Source organism: Syngnathus floridae, chromosome 18, assembly GCF_059516105.1.
Source record: "Syngnathus floridae isolate MCC-2025c chromosome 18, RoL_Sflo_1.0, whole genome shotgun sequence".
NCBI lineage: Eukaryota > Metazoa > Chordata > Actinopteri > Syngnathiformes > Syngnathidae > Syngnathus > Syngnathus floridae.
Genome location: NC_142430.1, coordinates 9039815 through 9064106, shown reverse-complemented (window position 1 = coordinate 9064106; position 24292 = coordinate 9039815). Strand labels below are relative to the sequence as shown.

Sequence of the window (24292 nt, the reverse complement as noted above, 5' to 3'; positions counted from 1 at the left end):
GTACAGTATTATCTTCAATAAAATCAAAATAAACAATACAATATATTCCTAATGTTTTCCTGTCATGCTGAAGGTTCCAAACGCTTGAAGGAAACGCAGTGCTCCAGTTGGACCCGGCAATCCCTGGTGTGTTCAACGGGCCTTATCCTCTGGGAATTGACCCGGTAAAACAAAAATGAACATCTTATCGTTGAAATGAGGGAGTTTCGTTGATATTAAGTCCAGCTGTCATGTGTGTAGATCTGGAATATTGCCACCAACAAGCTGACGTTCCTCAACTCCTTCAAAATGAAGATGTCTGTCATCCTCGGTGTTATCCACATGCTGTTTGGAGTCTCTCTGAGTCTTTTTAACCATTTGTAAGTACTGCCACATTTACTCAAATACACCTTTTTTTTTTCTTTGATTGATTCAACTTATTTGATTTTAAAAAATGATGTGTCTCACTGCAGGTACTTCAAGAAGCCACTGAACATCTTCCTGGGCTTCATTCCAGAGATCGTTTTCATGTCCAGCCTGTTCGGTTACCTGGCCTTGCTGGTCTTCTACAAATGGACGGCTTACGATGCATTGACTTCCAAAGATGCTCCCAGCTTGCTCATCCACTTTATCAACATGTGCCTCTTCAATTACAGTGACCCCACTACCAAATCCCTCTATGCGGGACAGGTGCCATTTCCCCTCATTCTCTTCTCGATTTCTTTTTTTTTTTACCCTGCCTACACACACACTCATCACAATTTCATCTCTGTGTTTGCATCTATAGATGGGGATCCAGATTTTGTTGGTGCTCATTGCCCTTGCATGTGTCCCCTGTATGCTGGTTGTGAAAACCATGGTGCTTCGGCGTCAGCACCTGTGGAAAAAGCACCTGGTATGTCCATATGCACTCTTCAAACTCTTTTCCTTTGCAATGTAACCTTTTTTTTTGCTTCTATTCTGTCTTTCAGTATATGTTGTTGTTTTGCCATGAAATGCTTAAAGCTTGCCTTGAAAGCGCTCTGAAAATCTGAGGGCACCCTCAAAACAGATGAGCTCAAATGTCCATACATAAAATGTTTTGACCCTCAAGAAGTCATTTCGCCACGATTAAATGCAATATTATTCAAAACAATACACCTAATATATTATCGGCTAAGATTTTTCGATCGTTCTTGAAGTCGTTATAGTTGGAGAGACTTCAACATCTGTTTAGGGTGCCATGTTAAAATGAGCGGCGATGTGCAGCAGCGTGCAAAGCAAGGCTTGCTTTAAGCCCGACAAAGCTTTTGTGACTTTTGTATCTAGTCACAGAAGATGCAAGAAACCCCTGCAGAGAATCTAGCGCAATCTTTAGAGCGAACAGGCGTGTCCTCATCATGCACGGGACTCACCCAACAGGGCACTCAGAAGTTCGGAGGGGTGCGGGTGGGCAACGGGCCCACGGAGGATGAGGCTGGGATCATGGACCACGACCAGCTCTCCCAACACTCAGAGGAGGAAGATGAGGTGAGCGCATCAAATCTCTTTATTGATGATAGCTGCAAACATGGCGTTGACTGGAAATCACTATGTTGAATTTGGAAGAAGAAAAAAAATATATATATTATTCATACATTTATTTCATTTAATGTATTATTTTATTTATTTCATTTGATTTCATATTTATTTCACTTTCTCTCCTGGGTAGGAGGAGGAGATGGTGCAATGTGTACTTTTCAAATAGTGTAGAAAGGGAGGCCTGTGATGGACTAGAGCAGATAAGAGTCGGATTTTCCATTTCAGAAACATAAACACTGAGGTGTTTTTCATGAGAACCAGGGAATGGAATTTCTGAAAATACCACCCAGTTGACTCAGAGCTTTGGTGTGCCCTAGGTCGGATGCATACTACGTTGGAGTGTTTATGTTGTGATAACATATTGCATAACTGTGATTGAATTGAACAGGACTACATTCATCACCATTTTTTCCAAGGCACTGATATTCCATGTAGGCATGTTTAGAGATTAAGGATAAATTAGAAACGTCTCCTAATATTACACAAACAGCATTTTGCAAATGGTACTCACTTTCTATTCCAATTTTGGATTGGGTTAGATTAGGTGAACATTTAGTTACCAAAGTGATACTAATCTTTCACATTTCCTTACTTTCAAGCATGCAGAGGAAGAGCCGGTAAGAAACGATGTGGCGTTTCATTTCAGCATGCTTGGTGTCTTACAAATCTGAGATTTTGTGTTTGTATTTTCATTTCCAATTTCAAGAAACTTTGCAGGTGGGCACCTAGGAATTTTGAAATACTTTATGATTAGAATTCATAAAATAATGGCACTTGAGAAACAAGCGTTCCACCATATCTTCACCGTATCTCCAAGAGCATCCACCATGACATCAGACTGGCCGCCAGTTTTGTTTTCTCGTTGGAGACCCTTTGAATGGGAACAATGAAGCAACTTCCATGAACTCAATTCCATGAGTCCAAGAACAAAAGACAAGCATGGAAAGCGGAAACCCGGCCGGGTAGCACCAAGCCAAATTCAGCAATAGCCCCGCCCACTTTATACAGGAAAGGCTTGTCTTGTTCCAGGATGGTGTGAATGGAGCGACAATACACAAACATGTTCACGTCTATGATCCTTTTGGACAAAACAGTATTTCCTACAAACCCTGATTTCTTTCACTTGCTTGCAGTAAAAACTTTTTCTCCCCCCCCCACCAGTTTGACTTTGGTGATGTAGCTGTACATCAAGCCATCCACACCATCGAGTACTGCCTGGGATGCATCTCCAACACGGCCTCTTATCTCCGTCTTTGGGCCCTGAGCTTGGCTCATGCGCGTGAGTAAAAACACATGTTATCCAGTGATGCCTAGATACATTTTGGTTCTTCTCACTGGCATTCATTCATTTGTTCAGAGCTGTCAGAGGTGCTGTGGTCCATGGTCATGCACCTGGGTTTGTCCTCCCGGAGCGGCGGCGGTTTCTTCGGCCTCACCATCATCTTTGCGGCGTTCGCCACCCTCACGGTCGCTATCCTGCTCATCATGGAGGGGCTGTCTGCCTTTTTACACGCCCTACGTCTTCACTGGTGAGAAACAAACACAGGCGTGCCCATCCATATTTGTTCATGATAACATTTCTCCCCATCATACATTGAGAAAAAACATGCGCTGTCATTTTTCACCTTTTGAACCAAGTATCTCTGCCAAAGAGCATCTTGACAAGTACATGAAGAATGAACGGAACATGAAACATTCCTAATCCAAAGTGCTTTACCAAACGAGGGACTTAAAATAGCTAACTTCCAGATCCATCGCCTCCTTGCACCATGGCCAACATGCTGAGTACACACAAGTCAAACATTAGCCCATTAGAGGACATCATCAACACTGCTGGAATGTAAAGGAGCAGTATTATTTATGAATAATAACAATAATCCAGTTGATGCTAACAAAATATGCAAAGGTCAGTTGCTCCCTGGGTAGTGTCTCACATTATTGACCCCTACAATCTGGAATTCATTGACTCTTCATACCATGTTCAAAAAAAATGCATAATCTGTAGGAGAATGCTACAGAATGATACTTGCTTCATAAATCAAATGCTCAACAGGTCTCTGTAGCTTAACATCTTGTCAGTCCATACATTACACTCCTTGGAGGAGAATGTTACTTGGTTAATAAAGCAGAAGCGTGTCAGCTCAACAGGTATCCGCTAAGGTTAAAAAGAGGCCTGGAGTATTTTTCACGGATATGAGCGAATGGAAATAGTTGTGCTCACACTTAACAGCAGTCAACATCAGCCCTCTGCTTCGGTGCCTGTTCTTCACACGCACGTGCTGATGACTTGTCTGCACACAAATGACTACAAGGCCAAAGTGCTGTGTGTAATGCACAAGACTTTTTCCATTTCCACACATGTGTAGGGAGGGAAGGAAAGAGAGAGCGAGGGAGGCAGAAGAGAGGATCTCTCGTTTCTTTCCACATTTTAAGTGTTACCCTCTCACGCCACTGGTAGACCAAATATTTGCCAGGGCTTGGAGACATTCCTGGGCAGCTCCCCTCAATCGCTGAGGCCCGGATCCAGAGGGAACTGACACCCCATTCTTTTTAGCCTTTGGTGTATTGCATCCATTTGCACTGATAAGATAGGTAGAGCTGTGTTTTTCTTCTTTTGTAATAAATAAATGGATAAAAAAATAAAGAAATACAAAAAAGAATAAGTTGCTACAGATGTTGACGTGAGGGAGATGTTTGTATGAAAGAACAAATTGTTCTTGGAACTTTGTGGTGATGAGGAAGAACCTATATAGCCCTCTGACTGAGCACATACTTATTCCACTCCATTCTTTCTTTTCAGGGTGGAGTTCCAGAATAAATTTTATTCCGGCCAGGGCTTCAAGTTTGTCCCCTTTTCATTCGAAAGCATCCTGGATGGAAGATTTGACGAATAATCATCAGGGAAGTCTAGTCTTCTCTCTTCCTATCTGTGTGCATGAACCCTGGTGCAAATCTCTGTTTCCCTCTAGTGGCAATCCAAAAACCTTTCTTCTTTGTGGTATTAGTAAATTAACTATTGTAACGGATTCCACTTTCAATACCCCATCATGCTGGTATTGTGTTCACTTGCAAAAAAAAAAAAAATCCTTTTATTTATGTATTTATTGTCAAATAGATTCAGTGAGGCTTGTGAAATAAGATGTCATTTCCTGTTGTGAGTCTCAACCTAGTAACTTTGAAATTTAAGGCTGTGGGAAAAAAAAGGTAAGATCCATTCACTTAATATGCAACTTTACTGGCACAAAAATAGGAAATGAGAAGTGGTAATATGGTGCCGTTAAGTGGAAAAAAAAATACAAATCAAAGTTGTTTGTAATAACAGTAATAAAAAGGTTGCATCTTGCCTCTAAAATTATACCTGCAACATCTATAGGATGTCAGGCATGAATTGAAATATCAATGAGAAGCCATATCAGTATTTTATTATTTTCCTACAAAAACTATATCGAGAGAATTTTGGTGATTTAAAACCACACAGCAATGTTATTGTGAGACGACAAACTAGTCCTTTGGTAAGATTGTGTTACCTGCTGTCTCCTGCATGTCTTCTGTGTAAATCGTAGAGGAAAGTTTGTCTTTAAACGATCATCTATTTGGTGTGAACACAAATATTTCATGGAAAATGAGCTACAGTTTTAGACCGAAAAACAAAAAAGTACATTAAATGGACATGTTTCAATTGTGAGAGATTACTGTCACCATCATTTCGTGGAGTTAAACTGGAGTTAATCGCTTGATGATGTGTGTAACTGCAGGACATGCTCCACAAATCAAAAATAGAACTATTGTTGCTAAGTTATTGGTGATGTGGGAGGTTGTGTGTGTGTGTGTGTGTGGTGTGTGATTAATAAACTTATGGGGTATGGATTTTCTTCTTTCTTGCCTTCTACAGCGTTGGAAACATGTCAGAACCTCAATTTATGTTAAACTCCATAGTTTGCATAATTTAACAACTTGAAACATGCTTGTATCTTAAATCCAATGTTGATATGCTTTATTATTGTTGTTGACCCAATTTTATTTGTTTTATTTTCTTTTGTATTTTGAAGGGTAACCGGAAATGGTACCTTTTTATCCCGGAAACTTGATTCCATTCTTACTTCTGAGTGCTCCACTTGACCTGCAAGGCAACTTTGTTTTCGTCTTTGTATGAGATTGTATTGCATTCGAAATATACGATTGTATCTTCACAGGCGATTAAGTACACTATTTAAGACTTTAGACTATTGTAGAATATTATACGAAAGGTGCTGAGTCGATCGGTTGGGGAAAATTGTCTAAAACTTCTAACTTCGGCTCTCGTGGATTGTTTTCTAGTAAGCTAACTAGGCTAATTGAGTTAAAGTCCCACTCTGTCGGATTCTCCTGGGCGACTCATTGTGGACTTTGGATGGATTCTCCGATATTTCTCGGTAAGTTTCTGTTTGTAAGCAAACATTGGAAAAGTGACAATAGTCATTGACAATTATGAGTGACCTAAAGTTTAGTTCCACTATTCTGAAACGGAAGTAGTGTCGTGGTTAAATATTTGAAGAACAATTGACGATTCTGTCAATGATTGACACTTCTAAATAATTAGATTAGGAAACATATAAGAATAGTATAATCTCCGGTAGAAGTGTATTTACCCTGTAATTTGACTCATTCCAGAATTTCTCACCAATGGCAATTGAATGCATCATATTAAAGCATCCTTCAAAATGTTTAGCGTGCAGAGATGTGAATGTGTCTTTTTTTTTTTCTTCTTATATTGACTACCTCTTCTACCTACTTGTGCAGAATTCGGCGTGATGGAGTGAGGATGGGACGAGGCAGCGTGGAAAGTGGCTTCAGCCCTGGAGGCTGATGCGCCGTCTCCGTGGGCCTGCCAGAATGCACATAGCGTCGTTGGGGGTCAGCAAGGTGGGCTTCCTGCTTTCCCTGGTGCTCGGCGGCCTCCTCTTGTTGCTCATCCCGGCCTTCCAACCGGCGGCCCGCCAGGTAGACCTGCCGCAGCCCAGACCTCAAATCAAGACCTCGTCTTCCACTTCGCTGTCTGATTCTGCTGGAGACACAGAAAGGCCCACCGGGTTGAATATAAGCTCACAAGGACTGAACGCTACCATAGAGACTGAACCTTTTGACGATGACCATGACAAAGAAAGTGAAAAAGAGCTTTCTATCCATGAAGGACAAGGCCACATTTTCCCTGGCCCTGGACCACGAGACCTGTTGGAATTAAAGGATATTTTTATTGCAGTTAAAACCACCAGGAAATACCACAAGTCCAGACTGGAGCTGCTGATTCAGACCTGGATATCACGGGCTAAAGAACAGGTGAGATGACTTGTCTAGGAGTAGTTAGTTCCAAATAAAGCCGTTTTTAGAGCAAGGTTGGTTTTTTTTTAATAATATATAATAATTTATAATTGTATATAATATGAGGTGCTCTTACATTTATTTGGGTTGGCAGTCATAACGGCCTTCCGAAAGAAGCTATGACGAAAAAAAAGTTTGACACCCCTGTTCTCGTGCAAAAAAAAAAAAAAAGGTCACTAAGTTAGTTTTGTTTTAGTTAGTTGGTTAGCCAGAGTATTTCCTTGCAAAAATGACAGTCAGGAATGAATATGAAGTATATCCCTTGAAGCAACGCAGTGTGCAGATGCTGTTAATTAGAGAGTTTGGAAAAAGCTATTCTGGAACAAACTGCTGAAACACTCGACACACGCAAGAGTCTTACAGTTCCCCGTGTGCTCCCAATATAAACACTTGAGCTTTTACTGGCTAGACGTCTTGTAAAAGACCTCCAGTGTGAGTTCCACCCAAGCCATACACTTAATCATTGCTGCCATTTATATTTATTCACCAAAATATCATTATTTGCACGTTTTGAATGCTTCTCTCAATCACGAGTCATCAATAGGCCCATTGTGTGACAACTGTGTGTATGTGTGTGTGCATGAGTTGACAGTTTGTAACAATGTGTCTTTTTCTTTCCCAGACCTACTTATTCTCAGATGGTGAGGACAAAGAGCTTAAGATGAGAACAGGTAAAAGAGGTTAAAAAAAAATAAATGTTTCAGTTATTGACCATTATTCTAGATGACTTTTCTTTTTTTCTTCTTCTCTATAGGTGCAAACATTATAAACACCAACTGTTCAGCAGCTCACACTCGACAGGCTCTCTGCTGCAAGATGTCCGTCGAGTATGACAAATTCATCGAGTCTCAGAAGAAGTGAGTAGGTTCCCCAAAGTCCCAGCGGAGAGCATGACTTGAACACTTTGTCGAGTCATATTTTGTGTGCCTGCAGGTGGTTCTGTCATGTGGATGATGACAACTATGTGATCCTGCCGAGCCTGTTGCAACTGCTGTCTTCCTACCACCACAGTCAGGATGTTTACCTGGGTCGACCCAGTCTCGATCATCCCATAGAAGCTGCCGAGCGGGTCAAGAGCAACGGAATGGTCCGTCAATCCAGTTGTTGAGTTGATTATAGTTTTCTTAGACAGTGTAGCTAAAATTTGTGGCTTCATATTTGACTTCAATTGTTCGTTTCAGGTGTCAGTCAAATTCTGGTTTGCAACAGGCGGTGCAGGTTTCTGTATCAGCCGAGGGCTGGCGTTGAAAATGAGTCCATGGGCCAGGTAGGTCCCGCCCACTAAACACTTAGCTGATATTCAAGAAAATGGAGCCAATGAGTGCAGGCGTACATTTGAAATGTGAAACTCTCTCTTGTCTTCACGTCAGTTTGGGAAATTTCATCAGCACGGCAGAGAAGATCCGCCTCCCGGACGATTGCACCATCGGCTACATTATCGAGGCTCTGCTGGAGGTGGCGTTAATACACACACCGCTCTTCCACTCCCACCTGGAGAATCTTCAGAAGCTTCCTACTGACACTGTGTTGGAGCAGGTTTGTGTATAAATTCTCATTTGATTATAGTGGCCCAAAAAAAAAAAAAAAACACCATTATGACTATTTTAATAATAGGTGACGCTTAGCTACGGAGGCTATGAGAATCGACGAAATGTGGTCAGCATCCTCGGGGGCTTTTCACTGGTTGAAGATCCGACAAGGTAGAGAAAATCACAAAAATGGTCCAAAAACTTTGTTGGTCAATTCCTCTTGCAATTCCACAGATTTAAGACAGTCCACTGCCTACTATATCCAGATACTGACTGGTGTCCAAAAGCTAAACCTCACAACTAAGACTGACTTCCAGCTTGTCATTTCAAGTTCTACCCTGCTCTCCTGTAATCAAGCTACCTTTAGTTGGGAATTCCTCACAACTGATGCTTTAATTCTAGCCTACCTCACGAGTGTTTGAAATGATTGCAAAACACATCTTTGATACAAAGCCGTGCGTTATAGAGCCCGAAGTGCTTTTGGAGCTTCTCTCAGAACCCACAGTCAAATGATAGACATTTTCTGCTGAGGTGCTCGAGTGAGCTTTTAGTGAAAACAATGAAGAAACACAAACTATGATTAGTGCATAGCATTGAAGAAAGAACTTTTTTTTTATCTGTGAAGAGGATTTAAAAACACAAAAAAAAAAGAAGGAAAAACATGTTTGGGATTGTAGTCATAGAATTCAGAAAATAAATGAAATATAAACAATCATCTTACAATTTAATAGTCCCAAAACTAAGTGCTTTAATTAAGAAAATAATTTTCTTGTTCTTTTTTCATATGGGGAGGATTATTAAAAAAAAAAGGAGTACTGTATGGTGTCTGCAAGAAGGAGGGAGGACGTTCAGGTGGTTCACAGAAATGAACTCATATTGTGATTTATTGGTTTATTTACTGTAGTTTGCAAAAGCATCTTTGCCTCAATGCTACGGTTGGAGTTTTAAAAGTGAAATACATTTTTCGACAGACTTATTTCCACCAAGCAGGACAGTTCAGTTCCTCTTGGTACACCTTTTTATTTCTGTTATTTAAACTTTATATCAATAGCCATATTCACAGTATTGTAATATTTTTTTTAAAAAACAAATGGGAATGATGGGTGATGACTCAAGAATGAGATGATGAGGTACATTGCATGTGAATTGAGGAGTTTTTGGACTAATGGCAGCAAAACTTGCAAGGTTTTGTATGATGGTGTTTTTAATATTGTTACATATCTTTGTAATATCATGATCCCATTGTACCTTAGGTATTTGTGTATTTTTATTGCACTATTTTGTCTGCATGTTTTGTGAGATGCCTTTTTTCTAAAGTGGTTTTACATGTGATCATTAAATGTGAACTACGTACAGTCATGGAAAAAAAGTCCAAATATGCTCCAATGTATGTGCGTAATGCCTTCAAACTTAACATTGGTTATTCCTTTTTTTTTTTTTAAATAACATTCGGCTGTGTGACTTCAAACATTTGATTGAACAATGTTAATAGCATTTTCATGAAGTTGGATGCTCTTAATTTTGACAGTTTGACTTTATTACCAACAGTTACTGACAGTTTATCTTTATTACCAAATAAATGCAAAATGTACATTGTGGTTCGTTTTGTTCATTATTGCAATATTAGCTTGATAACGAAAATGGAAATGGAAATGTTCATTTTACACCGGGTTACATACAAGTGAATGGGGGCACTGCCATCTTGCGGTAGCTTGGCGTCATTACATGAACCGTTTCATAAACTAGAGTCAAAATGTTTAATATCGTACGACGTACGTATTTATTTAATTCTGCTTATGTGATGGTGTTTCAAACTAAAGAAATGTACAGTAAACTACTCATATGTTTAAGTTCTGATAACCATATTGTAACTGAAGTGGAACTATATTTTCATTAAAGAAGGAGCAATGATGAAATGGAAATGGACATGGTCATTTTACACCGGGTTACATACAAGTGAATGGGGGCACTGCCATCTTGTGGTAGAGTAGCGTCATTACATGAACTTCTTTATTGACTATGGTCAAAAGCCCATTTAATACATTAATTAAATTAATATATTATATTAATTTATACAATATGTTAATTCAATTAATATTATATTAATTGAATTATGTGAAATTAAAATATAGTAATATTTAATGATAATAATAATATAAAATAATAATTTTGTATGTATATATATAATTTATATAATGATTTATAGTGATAATTTCTGTATAGATTTGATTAATTATTATTATTATTAGTATTTTATATATATATATTGTTATCATTATTTTTATTAAATATTATAATTTTATATAATTTACTTAATGGGGTTTTGACTATCGTCAATAAAGTGGTTCATGTCATGACGCTAACCTACCACAAGATGGCAGTGCCCCCATTCACTTGTATGTAACCCGGTGTAAAATGACCATGTCCATTTCCATTTCATCATTGCTCCTTCTTTAATGAAAATATATTTCCACTTCAGTTACAATATGGTTATTAGAACTTAAACATGTGAGTAGTTTACTATACATTTGTTTAGTTTAAAAGATCATCACATAAGCACAATTAAATAAATACGTACGTCGTACGATATTAAACATGTTTGATTCTAGTTTATGAAGCGGTTCATGTAATGACGCCAAGGTACCGCGAGATGGCAGTGCCCCCATTCACTTGTATGTAACCCAGCGTAAAGTGAGCATGTCAATTTTTCCTTTTCGCGACCAGTACAACAAGTACAATAAACTACCAAAAAAAACAGCCGGATTTCCCCGCCAAAATGGCAGAATGGTTTATAACTTTACCCGGTGTTCGAGAGACCACGGTTCGAGCCCCACACAAGGCGGACTTTAAGCTAAAGTTTGAATAATGTGAGATTCGAACTCGGTTCTCCGGAACATAAGGCAAAAACTTTAACTACTAGACCACTTGGTGTTCTATAAGTGCATGTTGATTTTACAATTTTATCTACTCTTGAAACGTATTCTATAAATACATAAGAAAACTTCGAAAATTTCATCGCCAAAATAGTTGACTGGTTCTCGACTTGGGTTGGTGTCCAGCAGCCTCGGGTTCGAGACCAGCTCCGTGCATCATTTTCAAATAAATAGATCGACATGCAAGATTCGAACCCGCCTCTCCCAAACTCAAGGCAAAAGCTTTATCCATCCGGCCAGTCGAGATCTTAAACAGCAACGTCAAGTGGTTGTAATTGAAGGATACGCTGAACCTTTCCTGAAGATACTTTCATGGTTTGAGATAATACAAAGATGTATTTCAGCCATGACCAACGGACAATGGTCGAGAGGATAAGACCATTGCCTCTGAAGATAGCGGTGCTGGTTCGATGCCCGAACACTCCCAAGATTTGTCTTAGCAGCTGTTTGAAAGGTTTTTTTTTCTTTTTTTCTTCTTCTTCTAATGACGTCATCACAAAACGAGTATAAAACGCGTCAAGAACGCGTCACTCATTCGAGCACTCACCACTGACAGCGAGAGCCACGTTGCTCTGGGCCACAACAGCGTATAAAAGTGACAAGGTGGGTGTACAACTTTTGTTAACCTTTAGAAACTAACTGCTTTTGCTCTCTTTCAGCGTCAACTTGCACTTTGGGCGTGCTTCCATCTTGCAAGCGTGCAAGCTCAAAAGTTTGCAGAAGCTAGCGTTAGCAGTTAACATCTTCAGCGACCACCAAAACGCATTTATTTGGCGTGCAAACAAACAATTGAAGCATTTAACGGCGGGTAAGTACATTTTGAAAACTGAAGCACGCACCGTGTGGAAAGACTACTAACACCATTTTTGCACAAACATTTAGCAACGTCTGGACGTCAGCGCCGTTTGGCCGAAGGTAAGTAGACAAAGCAGCGTTTGCATAAATCCACCAGAGAATTACAAACGGGTATTTCGATGCATTTGTGTTAATTTTCTACTTTCTGTCTGCAGGTGCAAATCTTTAAAACGCGCCCGTCATGGCCGACTGACTTTCTGTGAGTTTTAAAGTCAACTCTTTCAATCGACTGCTTCTAATGGTCTTGTCATTTCTGTCCACATGCCAGCATCTGGAACAGAGGGAGCAGATTGACTGCAAAATGGCAAAAATATTTTTATTAGCAAGGCATCTGATCAAATTGACTAAAGCAAACATTTGTTCTTTTTCTTTTGTATGCAGGGTCCAAGATGGCCACCTTGCAGTCCTCGCATGGCTTCATGAGACACTTGCAGGTCTCCTCTTGCTCAATTTGCTTGTTAGGGTGAAAATGTAAAAGCAGAATGGTTGTAACGTTACCGTGTCTTTCAGACCAGCGAGCTGTGGTTGGAGAGACGTCCGGTGCTGCCCTCCATTCTTCACTGGTGAAACACGCACGCGTCCAAATGTTTGACACATGTCAAACATTTAAGCATGTTTTTCCTCCTTTTGTCCACCAGGTGAGGCTAAAAGACCAGGTTTCTGCATTTACTGGTGAAGAGCTGACAGGTTTTGAACCTGTGGAATCATCAACATGCTGACAGGTGACAACTTACTACAAACTTGGCATTGTTTAAAAGCACTTACCTGCTTTATTTTTTATGCCTCCCTCTTCCTGCAGAGACCTTTTCAGTAAGGATGCAGTTGGAAAATCTGCCACCTGCTGGCCAAAGGTAAAAGCCCTCCCAAACCATGGCGAGGTTCCTCAAGGTTCTCTATTTTCAGTTGACACTCAAATAAAATGTACTAAATGGCAGCATGGTGGGTCCCTTGTTTGTGTTGTGTGCAGGTGTCCATCCTGGAGAGTTGTTAAAACATTTCAGGAACTCTGCCTGCGCACCAGTGACCGGCTGCTTCCAGTCTACAGTTAAAAATAAAACCAGTAAACTTAAATGGAGATGTTGTGTCAATGTTCCTTTTTCTTTCCAGGCAGAGGTGGCAAATCCAGGTCCAGAAAGTGCAAAACCTGCCACAGTTGGTCTTCAGTCTCTGAGCTTGTTCACCAGGATCTGTGCTGCCTGAAGAGCCCTCTGCTGGTGGGAGAAGGAAAGTGACATTTTAGCCAACATGTTTCAAAATTTGAATTACTGTTTTTTTGTCCAGTGTGAAGCACCATCAAGTACCTGCTCATAGTGGAAGCTGAGGACCAGAGCAAAGCCGCATACCAGCAGCACTTTGGTGTTCTTGTTACTTCCTCAGCTCTAAGACAACCTGAGAAGTGAGGCACTTTAAATGCTACTCATTGCACAATCTTATCTTTATTCCAATAATTTTTTTCTCCTATTTTCTGACAGGCAGTAAGGAACAAAATCAACTTCCTGGGCCATGCAGCAAGGAACCAAATCAGCTTCCTGGTTATGCAGCTTGCAATACTCTGTGCCATGAACAACTCTCCTTGCACACTGGTATGTTCCATGGCCAAACTTTTTCTGCACAAAACGCTGACTTGGCTTTTTTACTTACCAATCTTTTTGTCTCAGGTCCAGGCATGGAGTAACACTCGTCCCACTGGCCGACCACTCGTCCCTCTGGCCGACCACTTCACCACTCGTCCCTCTGGCCGACCACTTCACCACTCGGCAACGAGCAGACTACCATCCAACTTGTTACTTTGTTGTGATTGAATGTTTACTCTGCAAAAGAAATAAAGCTTTATTACAAATAACACAAACTTTCAACTCTTCATTTTCAATTATAACTTTAAAACAAAACAAAATATTATTTTCAAACTTTTTTTTAATTTTCTTTTTTTTCCCCTACCCCAAAATTTCTGGGTTTTTTTTACGGATTTTTTTTCTGGTGAAATTTTTTGAGAAATGGGGCGGAATCATGACTGGAATACTGCTTCATGATTGGCTGAGAGCTCAAAAACTGGGTGGAGCAATGAGAATAAAAGGCTGTGGTTGGTCGACAAGTGGGCGTAGATATGCAAATGAGGTGCCATGTGATTGGTTGGAACTTTAGTGGGCGCGGTCTCTTTAAAATGAAGCAATCTGATTGGTCAGATGTGCAAATGCTGCATTTTGATTGGCTGTCGGAAAAGGGGCGTGGTTATGCAAATTTTGAGCCGAACTGTGATTGGTCAGGCTGAATTTGGGCAAAGTTAGGAGGCGGGCAAAGCGGCACTTAGGTTTTGGAAGGCTCTTTTCAGCTTGGAGTTGAGTGTTTGCCTTCAGCCACTGAACAGAGCCAAGTCTTTGACTGCTTCTCTCGGTCTCCACATGACTCAAAGTGACTGCAATTGTACAATTGCATCACTTTGACTCATGTGGAGACACAGAGAGAAGCAGCAAAGACTTGGCTCTGTTGCAGTGACACTCACCTCAAGGCTGAAAACGTGTGTCCATAGTCGTAGACACTTAGGTTTGGAAGTGAGCAACTCTCACCTCAAGACTTGAAACAGTACTTTGCCAATGCAGTGACCACCAAGCATGAAAGACTTCAAATGAACAAATTTGCTCATCAATCACAAAGACTCACATTCCACTTGCACAATCTATTGAACAGAAAAGCAGTTTGAAAAGGCCCTGCCTGAATGCATGGAAGCAGCTTAAGTTCTTGATGAGCTCAGGTATGATGTCACTTACTTCTCGTGGCAGGCACTAGGGGGAAGGTGAGCACATTCAAACAGTGCAAACATCTCTCACTGGGACAAAACCCAAGTGCCAGGTACTGCACACCACCACCACCACTGACTTTTGGACAAGTTTTTTCACGACACTAATGCAAACCAAGTTATTTAAATGTAGGTTTCTGACTAACTTGGTTTGCATCAATGTCATCAAAAAACATATCTAGAGTAGTGTGATGATGATGATGATGATGATGATGATGATGATGATGATGACGATATTGTGCAGTACCTGGCACTTTGTGAGAGATGTCAGTTATTTGCATGTGCTCACCTTCTTTAACATACTATTATATTATACTTTTACTTACTTATATTATACATATTATACTTTTTAACATATTGGAATATTTGAAGTCATATATGACACGACATTTAAGATTAGGAGGCAAACGTTAAGGTCCAGGCATAATGCTACATGGAAAATGAGGAGGTACCTTTCGAGATATGCAGACAGACGACCAGCAGCCGACGTGGAGCCTCCAGTCTTCGAGTTTGGACGTGGAAAAAGATAGAAAAACCAACGTTGAAGTCAAACGCTTTCGTTGATTATCCATTGATTGACAGCCGAGTGAGTGCTGCTTGTGGGCGTGCTAGCTAACGCTCCACCTCTTGTTTCACGAGAGCTAGCGAGTTTCCACGGACGTAACGACTAACAATGATTCTCCTTTTGTGTCATTGTTTACATGTGCGCATTTACATACATACAGCAAATAAAAGTGCTTGGAAAAAGTTGACATGACTCACTCGAACCCCCAAAAGGTAACAACCTGAAGAGCTAGCTGCTCACTGAAGCGGAAGTCTACGGTAGCCGAGAAAGCTCAATTCAAGTCACCAAAAAGCGCGTCTTTGGCAAATGGCACAAAAGACACTCCCACATCATGCATACAACACTAGTTCGGATAATGAAGTAAACACCCATAAAAGACGCTCAAAAACAAGTTGAAAAGACCAGCTTTGTCAAAAAAAATCTGTCATATAGTTGGGTTTCATACAAATTTGTGTTGTACCTTTGATCAAGTAAATGATTTAAAATACTTTATATGGGGCCGGTAGCAAAGCCCACTTTGACCATTAACTTGGTAGCCAGACGGAACCGAGGGACGCCCCTTCCTGACTACTACGGTGCAGGACTGCCCCTTCCGTGCTTGCACTACCCTGGTAAGCACAATAACTTAATTTTCATTTTTGCAGAAACCCACATTCTCTGTTTAAATGATGAATTATGGAAGCAAGCTTTCGGGTGTCATGCGATCGTGGCAAGTTAACGAGTCCCTCACGTCAATACTGCTAGATGGAACGAGTGAAATGTGTTTTCATTTGCAGTTGATATTATCTGGAGCAGTTTTGTCATGGAGATTTCATTTGAAGGCAAACGCGCTCTGGTCACCGGGGCAGGAAAAGGTAAACACAACACCAAAACAAAAAGACTGCTTCTTGCGTCTGGACACTGACCCAACGACTAATATGGTGCACAGCGCCCTCCTGTGGATAGATGATGTTAACATCACGGTCAAAGTAACCCCATCAGCTGTAATGAAATAGTTCAATGTTCTCTACTAAATAAATGAAAATATATTAAATGTATTCCATGCTACCGTACACAAGTGTATTTTAAATATTTGTACAAATTTTTAATATTATTTGAACCTGAATTGAAAAATTATCAGTTCCATCTTGCCTCTCTAAATATCTATATATAAAAATAAATAAAAACTTCTGCATTTCAGGGATTGGCAGGGCCACAGCTCTGGCTCTGGCACGTTATGGAGCAAAAGTCACAGCAGTCACACGCACACAGTCTGACCTGGACCGTCTGCTGCATGAGGTACATGACAAATAGTCATCTTAGCATTCCAGAGCTGTCTGTCATGCTATCTGTTTTGTGCTGTGTTCCTATAGTGTCCATCCATCATACCTGTGTGTGTTGACTTGGCAGACTGGGGGGCCACAGATGCTGCCCTCAAAAACGTCGGTCCCATTGATCTTCTCGTCAATAATGCCGCATGTGCCAAACTCCAGCCATTTCTTGAGGTCACACCTGACCAGTTTGACCAGTAAGACATTGCTGAGCAAGGTTATTTTCGTTAATGAAAACAAAGTCACTCAAACTAAAATTTACTGATGAAATGAAACGTTATGATTCAGGCGGGAACTCATGAAAGTGTGGCCCTGTCAATAAAGTGTCTTTTATTTCTAGGTCTTTCACTGTGAATGTGAAAGCGGTGCTGCATGTGTCCCAGGTAAAAATAAAGGACATCCTGTTTTTTGACAGCAAGCTCTTAACTTACTGCATTTGTGTGTCAGGTTGTGGCTCGTGACATGATCGCCAGAAGATCAGGAGGCTCCATCGTCAATGTGTCGAGCCAGGCGTCGCAATGTGCCCTGAAAAAACATGCTGTCTACTGTAAGTAATCTGAAGCTCCATCTATGTGTCTTCCCGTGGCTTTTTATTATTGTTTAAAAAGAGCACAACGTCACTCTATTGACTCATCTTGTGCTTGTATTTAATTAGGTGCCACCAAAGGAGCACTTGACATGTTAACCAAAGTCATGGCTCTTGAGCTGGGACCCCATCAGGTACACCACCTAATCAATATAGATGTTGGTATGAACTCTTACCGAAATTTCCGTATTGCATTTATGGTCAGATTCGTGTGAACAGCGTGAACCCCACTGTGGTGATGACTGAAATGGGCCGTATAGGTTGGAGCGATCCTGAGAAAGCCAAGACCATGACATCCCGGATCCCGCTGGGCCGCTTTGCAGGTTGGAACCAGCACACTTGACTGCACACAATTACAACATTTTATATATATATATTGTGTTTGTGTCCAGAGGTGGATGAAGTGGTCAACAGTATTCTATTCCTGCTGAGTGATAAGAGCACAATGACAAATGGAGTGTCCCTACCTGTGGATGGAGGCTTCCTCGCCTGTTAAACATGCACATTCTGCACATGTCTGGAAACAACCCTTTTGGTGTGCATGCTTTTCAAAATAAAACAATTTTGAAGAAAATGATTGAGCATTTAATTTGATCAAATTATGACATTAGAGATCCAATAAAATCCATGTAAATAAAAACGATATTTTTAAACTATTCCCTTCTCTTCCAACATTAAACCCAACTTAATCTAACGATTATTCAATTTAAGAATAAACTTTACTCACGACTTTGCTTCTAGCATCCCTCACAGTTGGAAATTAGTTGAAACTCTTTTTGAACGGATAGAAAACAGGTAGGACGTGATTGACTACAAAGCAGGAAGTGGTAGGTAAGTTACAGGAAATGATTTCAAAATAAAAGCATGTACAAACTGCCTTTATGGTAGGAAATGACATAAAAATAAAAGCATACCCATACTGCCTTTATGGCGACACAATCTAATATAAATAAAATCCACTTGGGGCCATATAAAAATATAAAATAAAAACATTCAATCAGCAGAACTGCTGTCAAATAACAACACACTACTATATTATCCATATCCAGATACTTTTATTCCACTTTCTTTGATGCTTTTACATGTAATGTCTCATGTGTCGAATAAATCAGGACAAAAAGCCAGACGTACATATACATTTGTATTTAGTATTCCAAAAAATTGAAATATTTAACCACACAGACGTGAAGTCGTAAAATTAAAAAAAAAGAAATGAGACACCGTTGACACAATTCATCTTACATTACATACATACATGGCCGATGCATTTCAACCTCTCCTAAGAATTACAGTGTGTCAAATAACCATAGAACTTCCATGCAGTAGATTAGGAATTGGTGCTGCATTTGTCAGCTTTACTTCGACACCTTATCTAGGCAGGACAACACATTATTCAACCACAAAATTAGCTATGCCAGTCAAGAAAACAATCATGACAAACAACCCTGCACCCATACAGAAATACTTTGAGTATATTTCATAAAAGGTGATTTTTTTCTTTTGTCACTGATAGTTGAGCGAAACTAATTGACCTTTTATTCTACAATGTTAGCAACACTTCTAACTTCAACATGAATCGCTTGGTTTCATTTTTGACTTCTAAAAGTTGAATCGGCTTCATTTAGGTCTTCATAAAGCATTCTAAGAATTATTCTGTACATGTTATTTTGTTTTGACAGTCGTGTCTTTTTTTCTTTTTTACTGCAGTACAATATGAAATAGTACCAAAAACTTGACACTAAAAACTTGGCAAAAACAATACTGTCTTTCATGCACCTCCTCCAAACTTATCAATGTTCTCACACACGCCCACACACGCAATCGCACACATGCGCACATACAAACAACATCAAAACAATGGCAGAATATTTTAAGACCCATGCAAACTCCTCCACCCTCAGAGGCAGCAAGGTTTTCAAATGTTTGTCCGTCACATGTTCACAGTTAGGAAGAAGTTACTCAAACAGTAACGTCAGATGATTTTTGACCACAAACAACAAAAAGTCCATCAAATCCAACAGGGACGTTGAGGATTTCATTTTGATGAGTTTTTAACATTTTAAATGCATCGCAATAAATAAATTCCATAGTTTGGATCAAAATTGCTACTGTGGTCATATTTATTCTGAAGATTAAACCAATTTTTAGGAGTCCAAATGGAATACAGCACAATTTTTGTGTTTGTAATATTTCTTCACTGTGCTTGAAATGTGAAAAAAGGAGGAGGGTGTTAAATTCTCAGCAACAAAAGATTTGCCAAATTGTTACACAACTCAAAGTGGGCTGAGAGCAGGCATTGTCTTCTGGCAAATCATGACTTTTTTTTTTTAAGGTTGCATTAAATTTAAATGCGACACAGAGAAAAAAAATCTACTAACAAGGCTGACCAGCTGGTTATTGGCCCCATCACGTTTTCAAACCACTTTCCACCTAAATCAGTTGTTTTCTTAATACATTGCTTTTATTCTTAATTTCTGATTGTGACAATTAGTTTTACACAGGTCTTTATAGTTTTTACACAATGTAATTATCAGGAAGAATAAAATGTCATCATCATCTGATGACCTACACATTTTCTGACACATGGTCCAGGATTTATTCATTTCATTATGACTCCAGGAGTCTCAATTATTATTTTTTTTAGGTGTTTCATGTTAGTTAATACACCCAAGAAACATTTTTGATTCATTTATACTTGCAGGACAAATTTTACAGACTTGATCAAATTTCCAACATTGTCTTCAAGTTTTTCATGATGTTTCTTCTAAACTTCTTAAGTCATTTTAATTAAATGGCAGCACATCATTAATTAATATTTTGATGATATCATTTGTAGGTCAGGTTTTGTTTTACAAAGAACAAAGTGTTTATAAATATTTGTCTATTAGTCAATTTCTATTTAAAATCCACAGCTAATTTTACACAAGTGTTCAATAACAGTTTCTTGACGTCATCATGCTTGAATTGTAATTTAAGGACGAGTTTTTAGTTCCTCATATTCCTGTTGTAATCTAAAAACTCACGGCGTATCCTTAAGACATGTTTACAGTTCACGTTCTATCAGTCCAAGGCTGCATTCATTCAAGCAAGCAGGACAGAAGGACAGCAGGTAAGGACAATAGAAACCTTTGTTAGCCCTCATGGGAACTCAGTGTGGTACAAAACACTCGATGTACGTATTTGACCTTATTTCGTAATGAGAACACAATCAGAGAAATATTGGTCCTGTTACCAATATCGCGTTGAAAAAACATCAATATAAAGAAAGCAATCTTAGCAGTGAACACCCACTCAAGCTAGTTTACTCGCCTCATCATCCTAGTGGTGCTTCTAGTTTCGGGATTTGTCTGCTTCTCAGAACACGGTGCACCTCTTTCCCCTTTTCTTCACAGGCGGAGGGCAGAGGACGGCTCGGATGGCCTCATCGAACACCGTCTTCAGGCCTCGCTGGGTCAGGGCGGAACACTCGAGGTACTTCACAGCCCCTGAGTGAACAATAAAAGGCCATGATGTTTCCTTGATAAATACATCAAATATTTGGAATCCATCATCTCACCAATCTCTCTAGCCATGGCCAGACCCTGAGGGTAGGTGATGGGGGAGAGCTTCTTGTCCCGCAGCCTCTCAATGGTGTCCTTATCATCTCGCAGGTCGAGTTTGGTGCCCACCAGGATGATGGGCGTGTTAGGGCAATGGTGTCTCACTTCAGGGTACCACTGAGGCGGGCGCCACACATACATACAAATACAAGGACACACAGATACATGCACACATTCGCACAAATGCATGTCCAAGTTGGTGACAAGGAGAGAAAGAGAGAAGTTAGTTTGATACAGAGGCAGAGTATTGCGCGCCTTTCCGAGATTATGACAAAATTGGTTACGGAGCTATGTGGAAGCGTTTATGAGGACGGAAGTTCCTCAGGCAACACGACACCGTGAGAGTCGACCCTCATAAAAATGTGATTTCACATGAAAGCATCTCATGACGCTCAGCAGACAAAACCACAGAAGGCCGACACTCTGCAGTGTTTCAACTCATTCAGACCTCGTCTTGCAGACTTTTTTTCTGGCCCAGAGGGTACAAATCCAGTAGAATGTAAGACAAGGTCTGGATGGATGGATGGTGAAGAGAGAAATAAACCAGGTGGAGCCAAAGATGTGCCTCGTTGTGGTCAGACTCGGCGGGGAAGGGCTTGGGGCGATCAGTCAGCGTACTGACCTTAGCTCGGACGTTCTCAAAAGAAGCCGGACTGACCAGGGAGAAGCATATCAAGAACACATCCTGGGAGAGAACCAAAGACATAACTCGTTGAGAGCAAGATCTGTGAGACTGTGAGTGTGTGAGCCACAGACACACTGTGATGTCTACAATTCGAATCGGATCACTAAATTACGTACAAAGTAAATGTAATGGTAAGCGTGAAACTCTTTTAAGATGATTCTGCGATTAATAAATAAATATATAAATAAACTTGACTTGCAAAAAAAAAATTGAAGGGAGAATTTCTACAATTTTGCAGAATTTTTAAAGGTTAGACTAATGCAATACATTTGTATATGATTTTCTTAGCCAGCTCTTCAGGGGAATTTTACACCTTGAGGTTCAGTCACTGATCTAAGGTGCAAATTGAGATTTTAACACGGGAAAAAATTCTAGATTATTGAACAACGACGGTTGGTGGTTGATAACGTCTGTGCGTGCAGTGATGCTGCTCGTTGCCAAACCCAGATTTTAGAAAAATAGATGGATTGTGTCAGCTGGGCATTCTGCAAACTGTCGCAATCAATTCATGTAAGAGATTCGCCACGGTGACCTTCTGAAACTCAAAACAACAACGTGTACATGTACATAGGAATATGTTTCCCTTAGGTACTCATCTTTATTTCAATTCTTTAGCTTAGCTCGAGCGATCTTTATAACCTTTGTCTTATTCACATTATACTGAGCTAAACAAGGACTGTATTAAATGTTTGGAAGACTGTAAAACAAAACTATACTATTAACATCATAAACTGCCTTTAAATAGCTTAGCATAAAATATGATCTGATCTTAAGTAACAGAAGGAGATGTTTGATTACCGTCTGTGGGTAAGATAATGGTCTGAGCCTGTCGTAGTCCTCCTGTCCAGCTGTATCCCAAAGGCCCAGATTGACTGGTTTCCCATCCACCATAACATTGGCGGAGTAGTTGTCAAAGCTGCAATAACAATAAATTGATTCTTGAATCCCAGATTTTGTCCACCCCCCCGAACAGTATGAAGTTTATCTGCTCCATTTGACTCACACAGTGGGGATGTATTCTCCAGGGAATGCATTGGTGGTGTAGCTAATCAGCAGACAGGTCTTACCCACAGCCCTGAAAGACAACAGTGTGTTAATTATCACTCTGACGTAAAGGTACGTCGCTGGGTGCGTATGTGATGGGCGGCAGCTTTCAGTGAATGCCATACTGACACTGGCCTACATTCATGCGGCCTGAGGGACATAGTTGCCCCCCCTGATTTTACTCCATCACAACCCACATGCATGGAAGTGACCTCTACCCTACTCACACACAACAATTGATGATGAATAAGGCGCTTGAAAAAGGAATTTATTTGGGATCATAAAACAAGGCTGACCCACAAGGCCACTCCCTGGCTGCAAAAGTCCAAACAATACATCTTCAAGTATGCGATTTAGGATTTCTTTTAAAGAAGTGTTATCACTCATGACTATTTTGCACACAACCGGGGTTTATCTGTCGTTTGCATGCTTAATCATGACGCTTCTCGACAAGTGTTTTATTGCTGCTGCTACTACTTTGGCAAAGATGCATGAATACAAATGAATGGAAGAATTGGGGCAGCGGGGCCTGCTTGCTTGTTAACAGGACAACACATTCCTAAGCGTGCATCAGCACTTCAGCCTGCCTCCAGTGGCCTACAAGGCGTGTGGGTGGTCCGCATCGCATCCCAACGCATTTGGGCTGATTAATAACCTCAAGATACAGGACGAAATAGAAGCACAAGGCGGAACAAGAAAATTCTAACAAATATCGGGGAGAGAGTGCACAAAAATAGGGCGATCGACAGATCAACGAGCCCCAACCCCTTTTTCTACATAGCATCCTCCCATCGCTCTGTGGACACATAACGGGAGAGAGAAGATTGAGAAGAATTTCTTCCCCTTACCCGTCGCCGACCACCACACATTTGATAGCTTGCATTTGTACGCGAGCTGGGAGCTTCCGGGGAGCCGGCGGTGGTCGTTTAATAGATCCGACAGGGTGCACTCAGAACTCGGATGAGGGCAGCGGGCCAGTCCGCTCGGCGAAGGCGCTGCAGTGAAAGAGGAGATGACGAGTTATGCCGAGCGAGTCCGGAAAGTACCGAACGGCTGTCTCAAAGGAGAAAGTGGGCCGTTAGCAATGCCGAGGATGAGATGTTTACTTCAGTGTACTTCCGGTTTTGCCTCGGTTACCAAACAAGAGGATTGCAACCCATTTTTTAATCTTTATTCATTTACTCTACTTACTGTAATATCATTGAGACATGTATATATAATTTTTAAGACTATAGCGTAAGACTCAAAATGGTTAAAAATGGTTTACAAGCTCTTGAAGTGGCATTTTGACAGGCAAACCCGGACATCTACAAAGCATCAAATAACAACACATAGAAACATTGGTAGCGATCTATCTTGATAGTAAAGATCTTTGAATACTGAAATAAGTGACCTCATGCATCCCAGAATGGAGACTATAGGTGACAACTGTATGTTTTTAAGTAGCACCATTTTACAGCGTTTGAAGATGAAATATGAACATTTAGCACTCGTC

At 40.3% G+C, this 24292-nt stretch overlaps 5 protein-coding genes and 1 long non-coding RNA gene across 11 annotated transcripts in view; 4 read left to right on the top strand and 2 right to left on the bottom strand.

Annotated features, from left to right (window-relative positions):
• LOC148382921 (V-type proton ATPase 116 kDa subunit a 1-like) overlaps nt 1–5224 on the top strand; it is a 29258-nt gene extending 24034 nt beyond the window's left edge. For 2 of the 5 annotated variants that reach the window (XM_088359162.1, XM_088359167.1), the window contains 9 exons: nt 74–164; nt 241–359; nt 453–669; nt 767–874; nt 1288–1488; nt 2139–2156; nt 2701–2818; nt 2897–3068; nt 4340–5224. In XM_088359162.1, the coding sequence (XP_088215288.1) occupies nt 74–164; nt 241–359; nt 453–669; nt 767–874; nt 1288–1488; nt 2139–2156; nt 2701–2818; nt 2897–3068; nt 4340–4433 (1138 nt within the window). In that variant the 3' untranslated portion in view covers nt 4434–5224. The remainder of the gene's footprint in view (nt 1–73; nt 165–240; nt 360–452; nt 670–766; nt 875–1287; nt 1489–2138; nt 2157–2700; nt 2819–2896; nt 3069–4339) is intronic. The other 3 variants (XM_088359164.1, XM_088359163.1, XM_088359165.1) reach the window with 3 other exon arrangements.
• A 414-nt stretch (nt 5225–5638) lies between these two features.
• On the top strand, nt 5639–10017 carry rfng (RFNG O-fucosylpeptide 3-beta-N-acetylglucosaminyltransferase). The gene is made up of 9 exons (XM_088359169.1): nt 5639–5951; nt 6319–6855; nt 7520–7568; nt 7652–7754; nt 7831–7984; nt 8079–8164; nt 8268–8433; nt 8512–8597; nt 8661–10017. Exons 2-9 carry the CDS (start codon nt 6385–6387, stop codon nt 8728–8730), a joined length of 1185 nt encoding a protein of 394 aa, XP_088215295.1. The 5' UTR covers nt 5639–5951; nt 6319–6384; the 3' UTR covers nt 8731–10017.
• A 1185-nt stretch (nt 10018–11202) lies between these two features.
• Nucleotides 11203–14063, top strand: LOC148382919 (uncharacterized). The gene is made up of 13 exons (XM_088360865.1): nt 11203–11282; nt 12019–12167; nt 12232–12274; nt 12370–12413; nt 12596–12648; nt 12725–12777; nt 12853–12936; nt 13014–13065; nt 13182–13258; nt 13322–13428; nt 13496–13610; nt 13687–13797; nt 13873–14063. Exons 1-7 carry the CDS (start codon nt 11203–11205, stop codon nt 12854–12856), a joined length of 426 nt encoding a protein of 141 aa, XP_088216991.1. The 3' UTR covers nt 12857–12936; nt 13014–13065; nt 13182–13258; nt 13322–13428; nt 13496–13610; nt 13687–13797; nt 13873–14063.
• A 1962-nt stretch (nt 14064–16025) lies between these two features.
• dcxr (dicarbonyl/L-xylulose reductase) lies at nt 16026–18043 on the top strand. 2 transcript variants are annotated; one of them, XM_088360578.1, is made up of 9 exons: nt 16026–16184; nt 16350–16427; nt 16754–16851; nt 16926–17080; nt 17224–17266; nt 17331–17430; nt 17539–17603; nt 17675–17792; nt 17862–18043. In XM_088360578.1, exons 1-9 carry the CDS (start codon nt 16067–16069, stop codon nt 17963–17965), a joined length of 879 nt encoding a protein of 292 aa, XP_088216704.1. In that variant the 5' UTR covers nt 16026–16066; the 3' UTR covers nt 17966–18043. The 2 variants fall into 2 exon arrangements, with proteins under 2 accessions (XP_088216704.1, XP_088216705.1); XM_088360579.1 differs by having other exon boundaries at nt 16148–16282.
• On the bottom strand, nt 17255–18280 carry LOC148382917 (uncharacterized). Its single transcript, XR_015854120.1, has 3 exons — nt 18197–18280; nt 17937–18013; nt 17255–17812 (listed from the first exon to the last, which is right to left on the bottom strand). It is a non-coding gene; the product is annotated as an uncharacterized LOC148382917 (long non-coding RNA).
• Nucleotides 18281–18504: 224 nt separating this feature from the next.
• On the bottom strand, nt 18505–24290 carry rac3b (Rac family small GTPase 3b). The gene is made up of 6 exons (XM_088359611.1): nt 23646–24290; nt 22757–22828; nt 22552–22669; nt 21691–21753; nt 21026–21185; nt 18505–20954 (listed from the first exon to the last, which is right to left on the bottom strand). Exons 1-6 carry the CDS (start codon nt 23678–23680, stop codon nt 20824–20826), a joined length of 579 nt encoding a protein of 192 aa, XP_088215737.1. The 5' UTR covers nt 23681–24290; the 3' UTR covers nt 18505–20823.
• Nucleotides 24291–24292: the final 2 nt, after the last annotated feature.

Bases quoted from the DNA above. Each gene is read 5' to 3' on its own strand.
- rfng (XM_088359169.1), top strand. From the start codon at position 6,385: ATGCGCCGTCTCCGTGGGCCTGCCAGAATGCACATAGCGTCGTTGGGG. The intron at 7,755-7,830 runs GTGAGTAGGTTC...GTGTGCCTGCAG, and splicing joins TTCATCGAGTCTCAGAAGAA to GTGGTTCTGTCATGTGGATG. The intron at 8,434-8,511 runs GTTTGTGTATAA...TTTTAATAATAG, and splicing joins CTGACACTGTGTTGGAGCAG to GTGACGCTTAGCTACGGAGG.
- LOC148382919 (XM_088360865.1), top strand. From the start codon at position 11,203: ATGGCAGAATGGTTTATAACTTTACCCGGTGTTCGAGAGACCACGGTT. The intron at 11,283-12,018 runs GTTTGAATAATG...GCTCTCTTTCAG, and splicing joins AAGGCGGACTTTAAGCTAAA to CGTCAACTTGCACTTTGGGC. The intron at 12,168-12,231 runs GTAAGTACATTT...CCATTTTTGCAC, and splicing joins ATTGAAGCATTTAACGGCGG to AAACATTTAGCAACGTCTGG.
- dcxr (XM_088360578.1), top strand. From the start codon at position 16,067: ATGGGGCCGGTAGCAAAGCCCACTTTGACCATTAACTTGGTAGCCAGA. The intron at 16,852-16,925 runs GTACATGACAAA...GTGTTCCTATAG, and splicing joins TGGACCGTCTGCTGCATGAG to TGTCCATCCATCATACCTGT. The intron at 17,267-17,330 runs GTAAAAATAAAG...TTTGTGTGTCAG, and splicing joins CGGTGCTGCATGTGTCCCAG to GTTGTGGCTCGTGACATGAT.
- rac3b (XM_088359611.1), bottom strand. From the start codon at position 23,680: ATGCAAGCTATCAAATGTGTGGTGGTCGGCGACGG. The intron at 21,754-22,551 runs GTAATCAAACAT...GTTCTCTCCCAG, and splicing joins CATTATCTTACCCACAGACG to GATGTGTTCTTGATATGCTT. The intron at 20,955-21,025 runs GTGAGATGATGG...TTGTTCACTCAG, and splicing joins GGCCATGGCTAGAGAGATTG to GGGCTGTGAAGTACCTCGAG.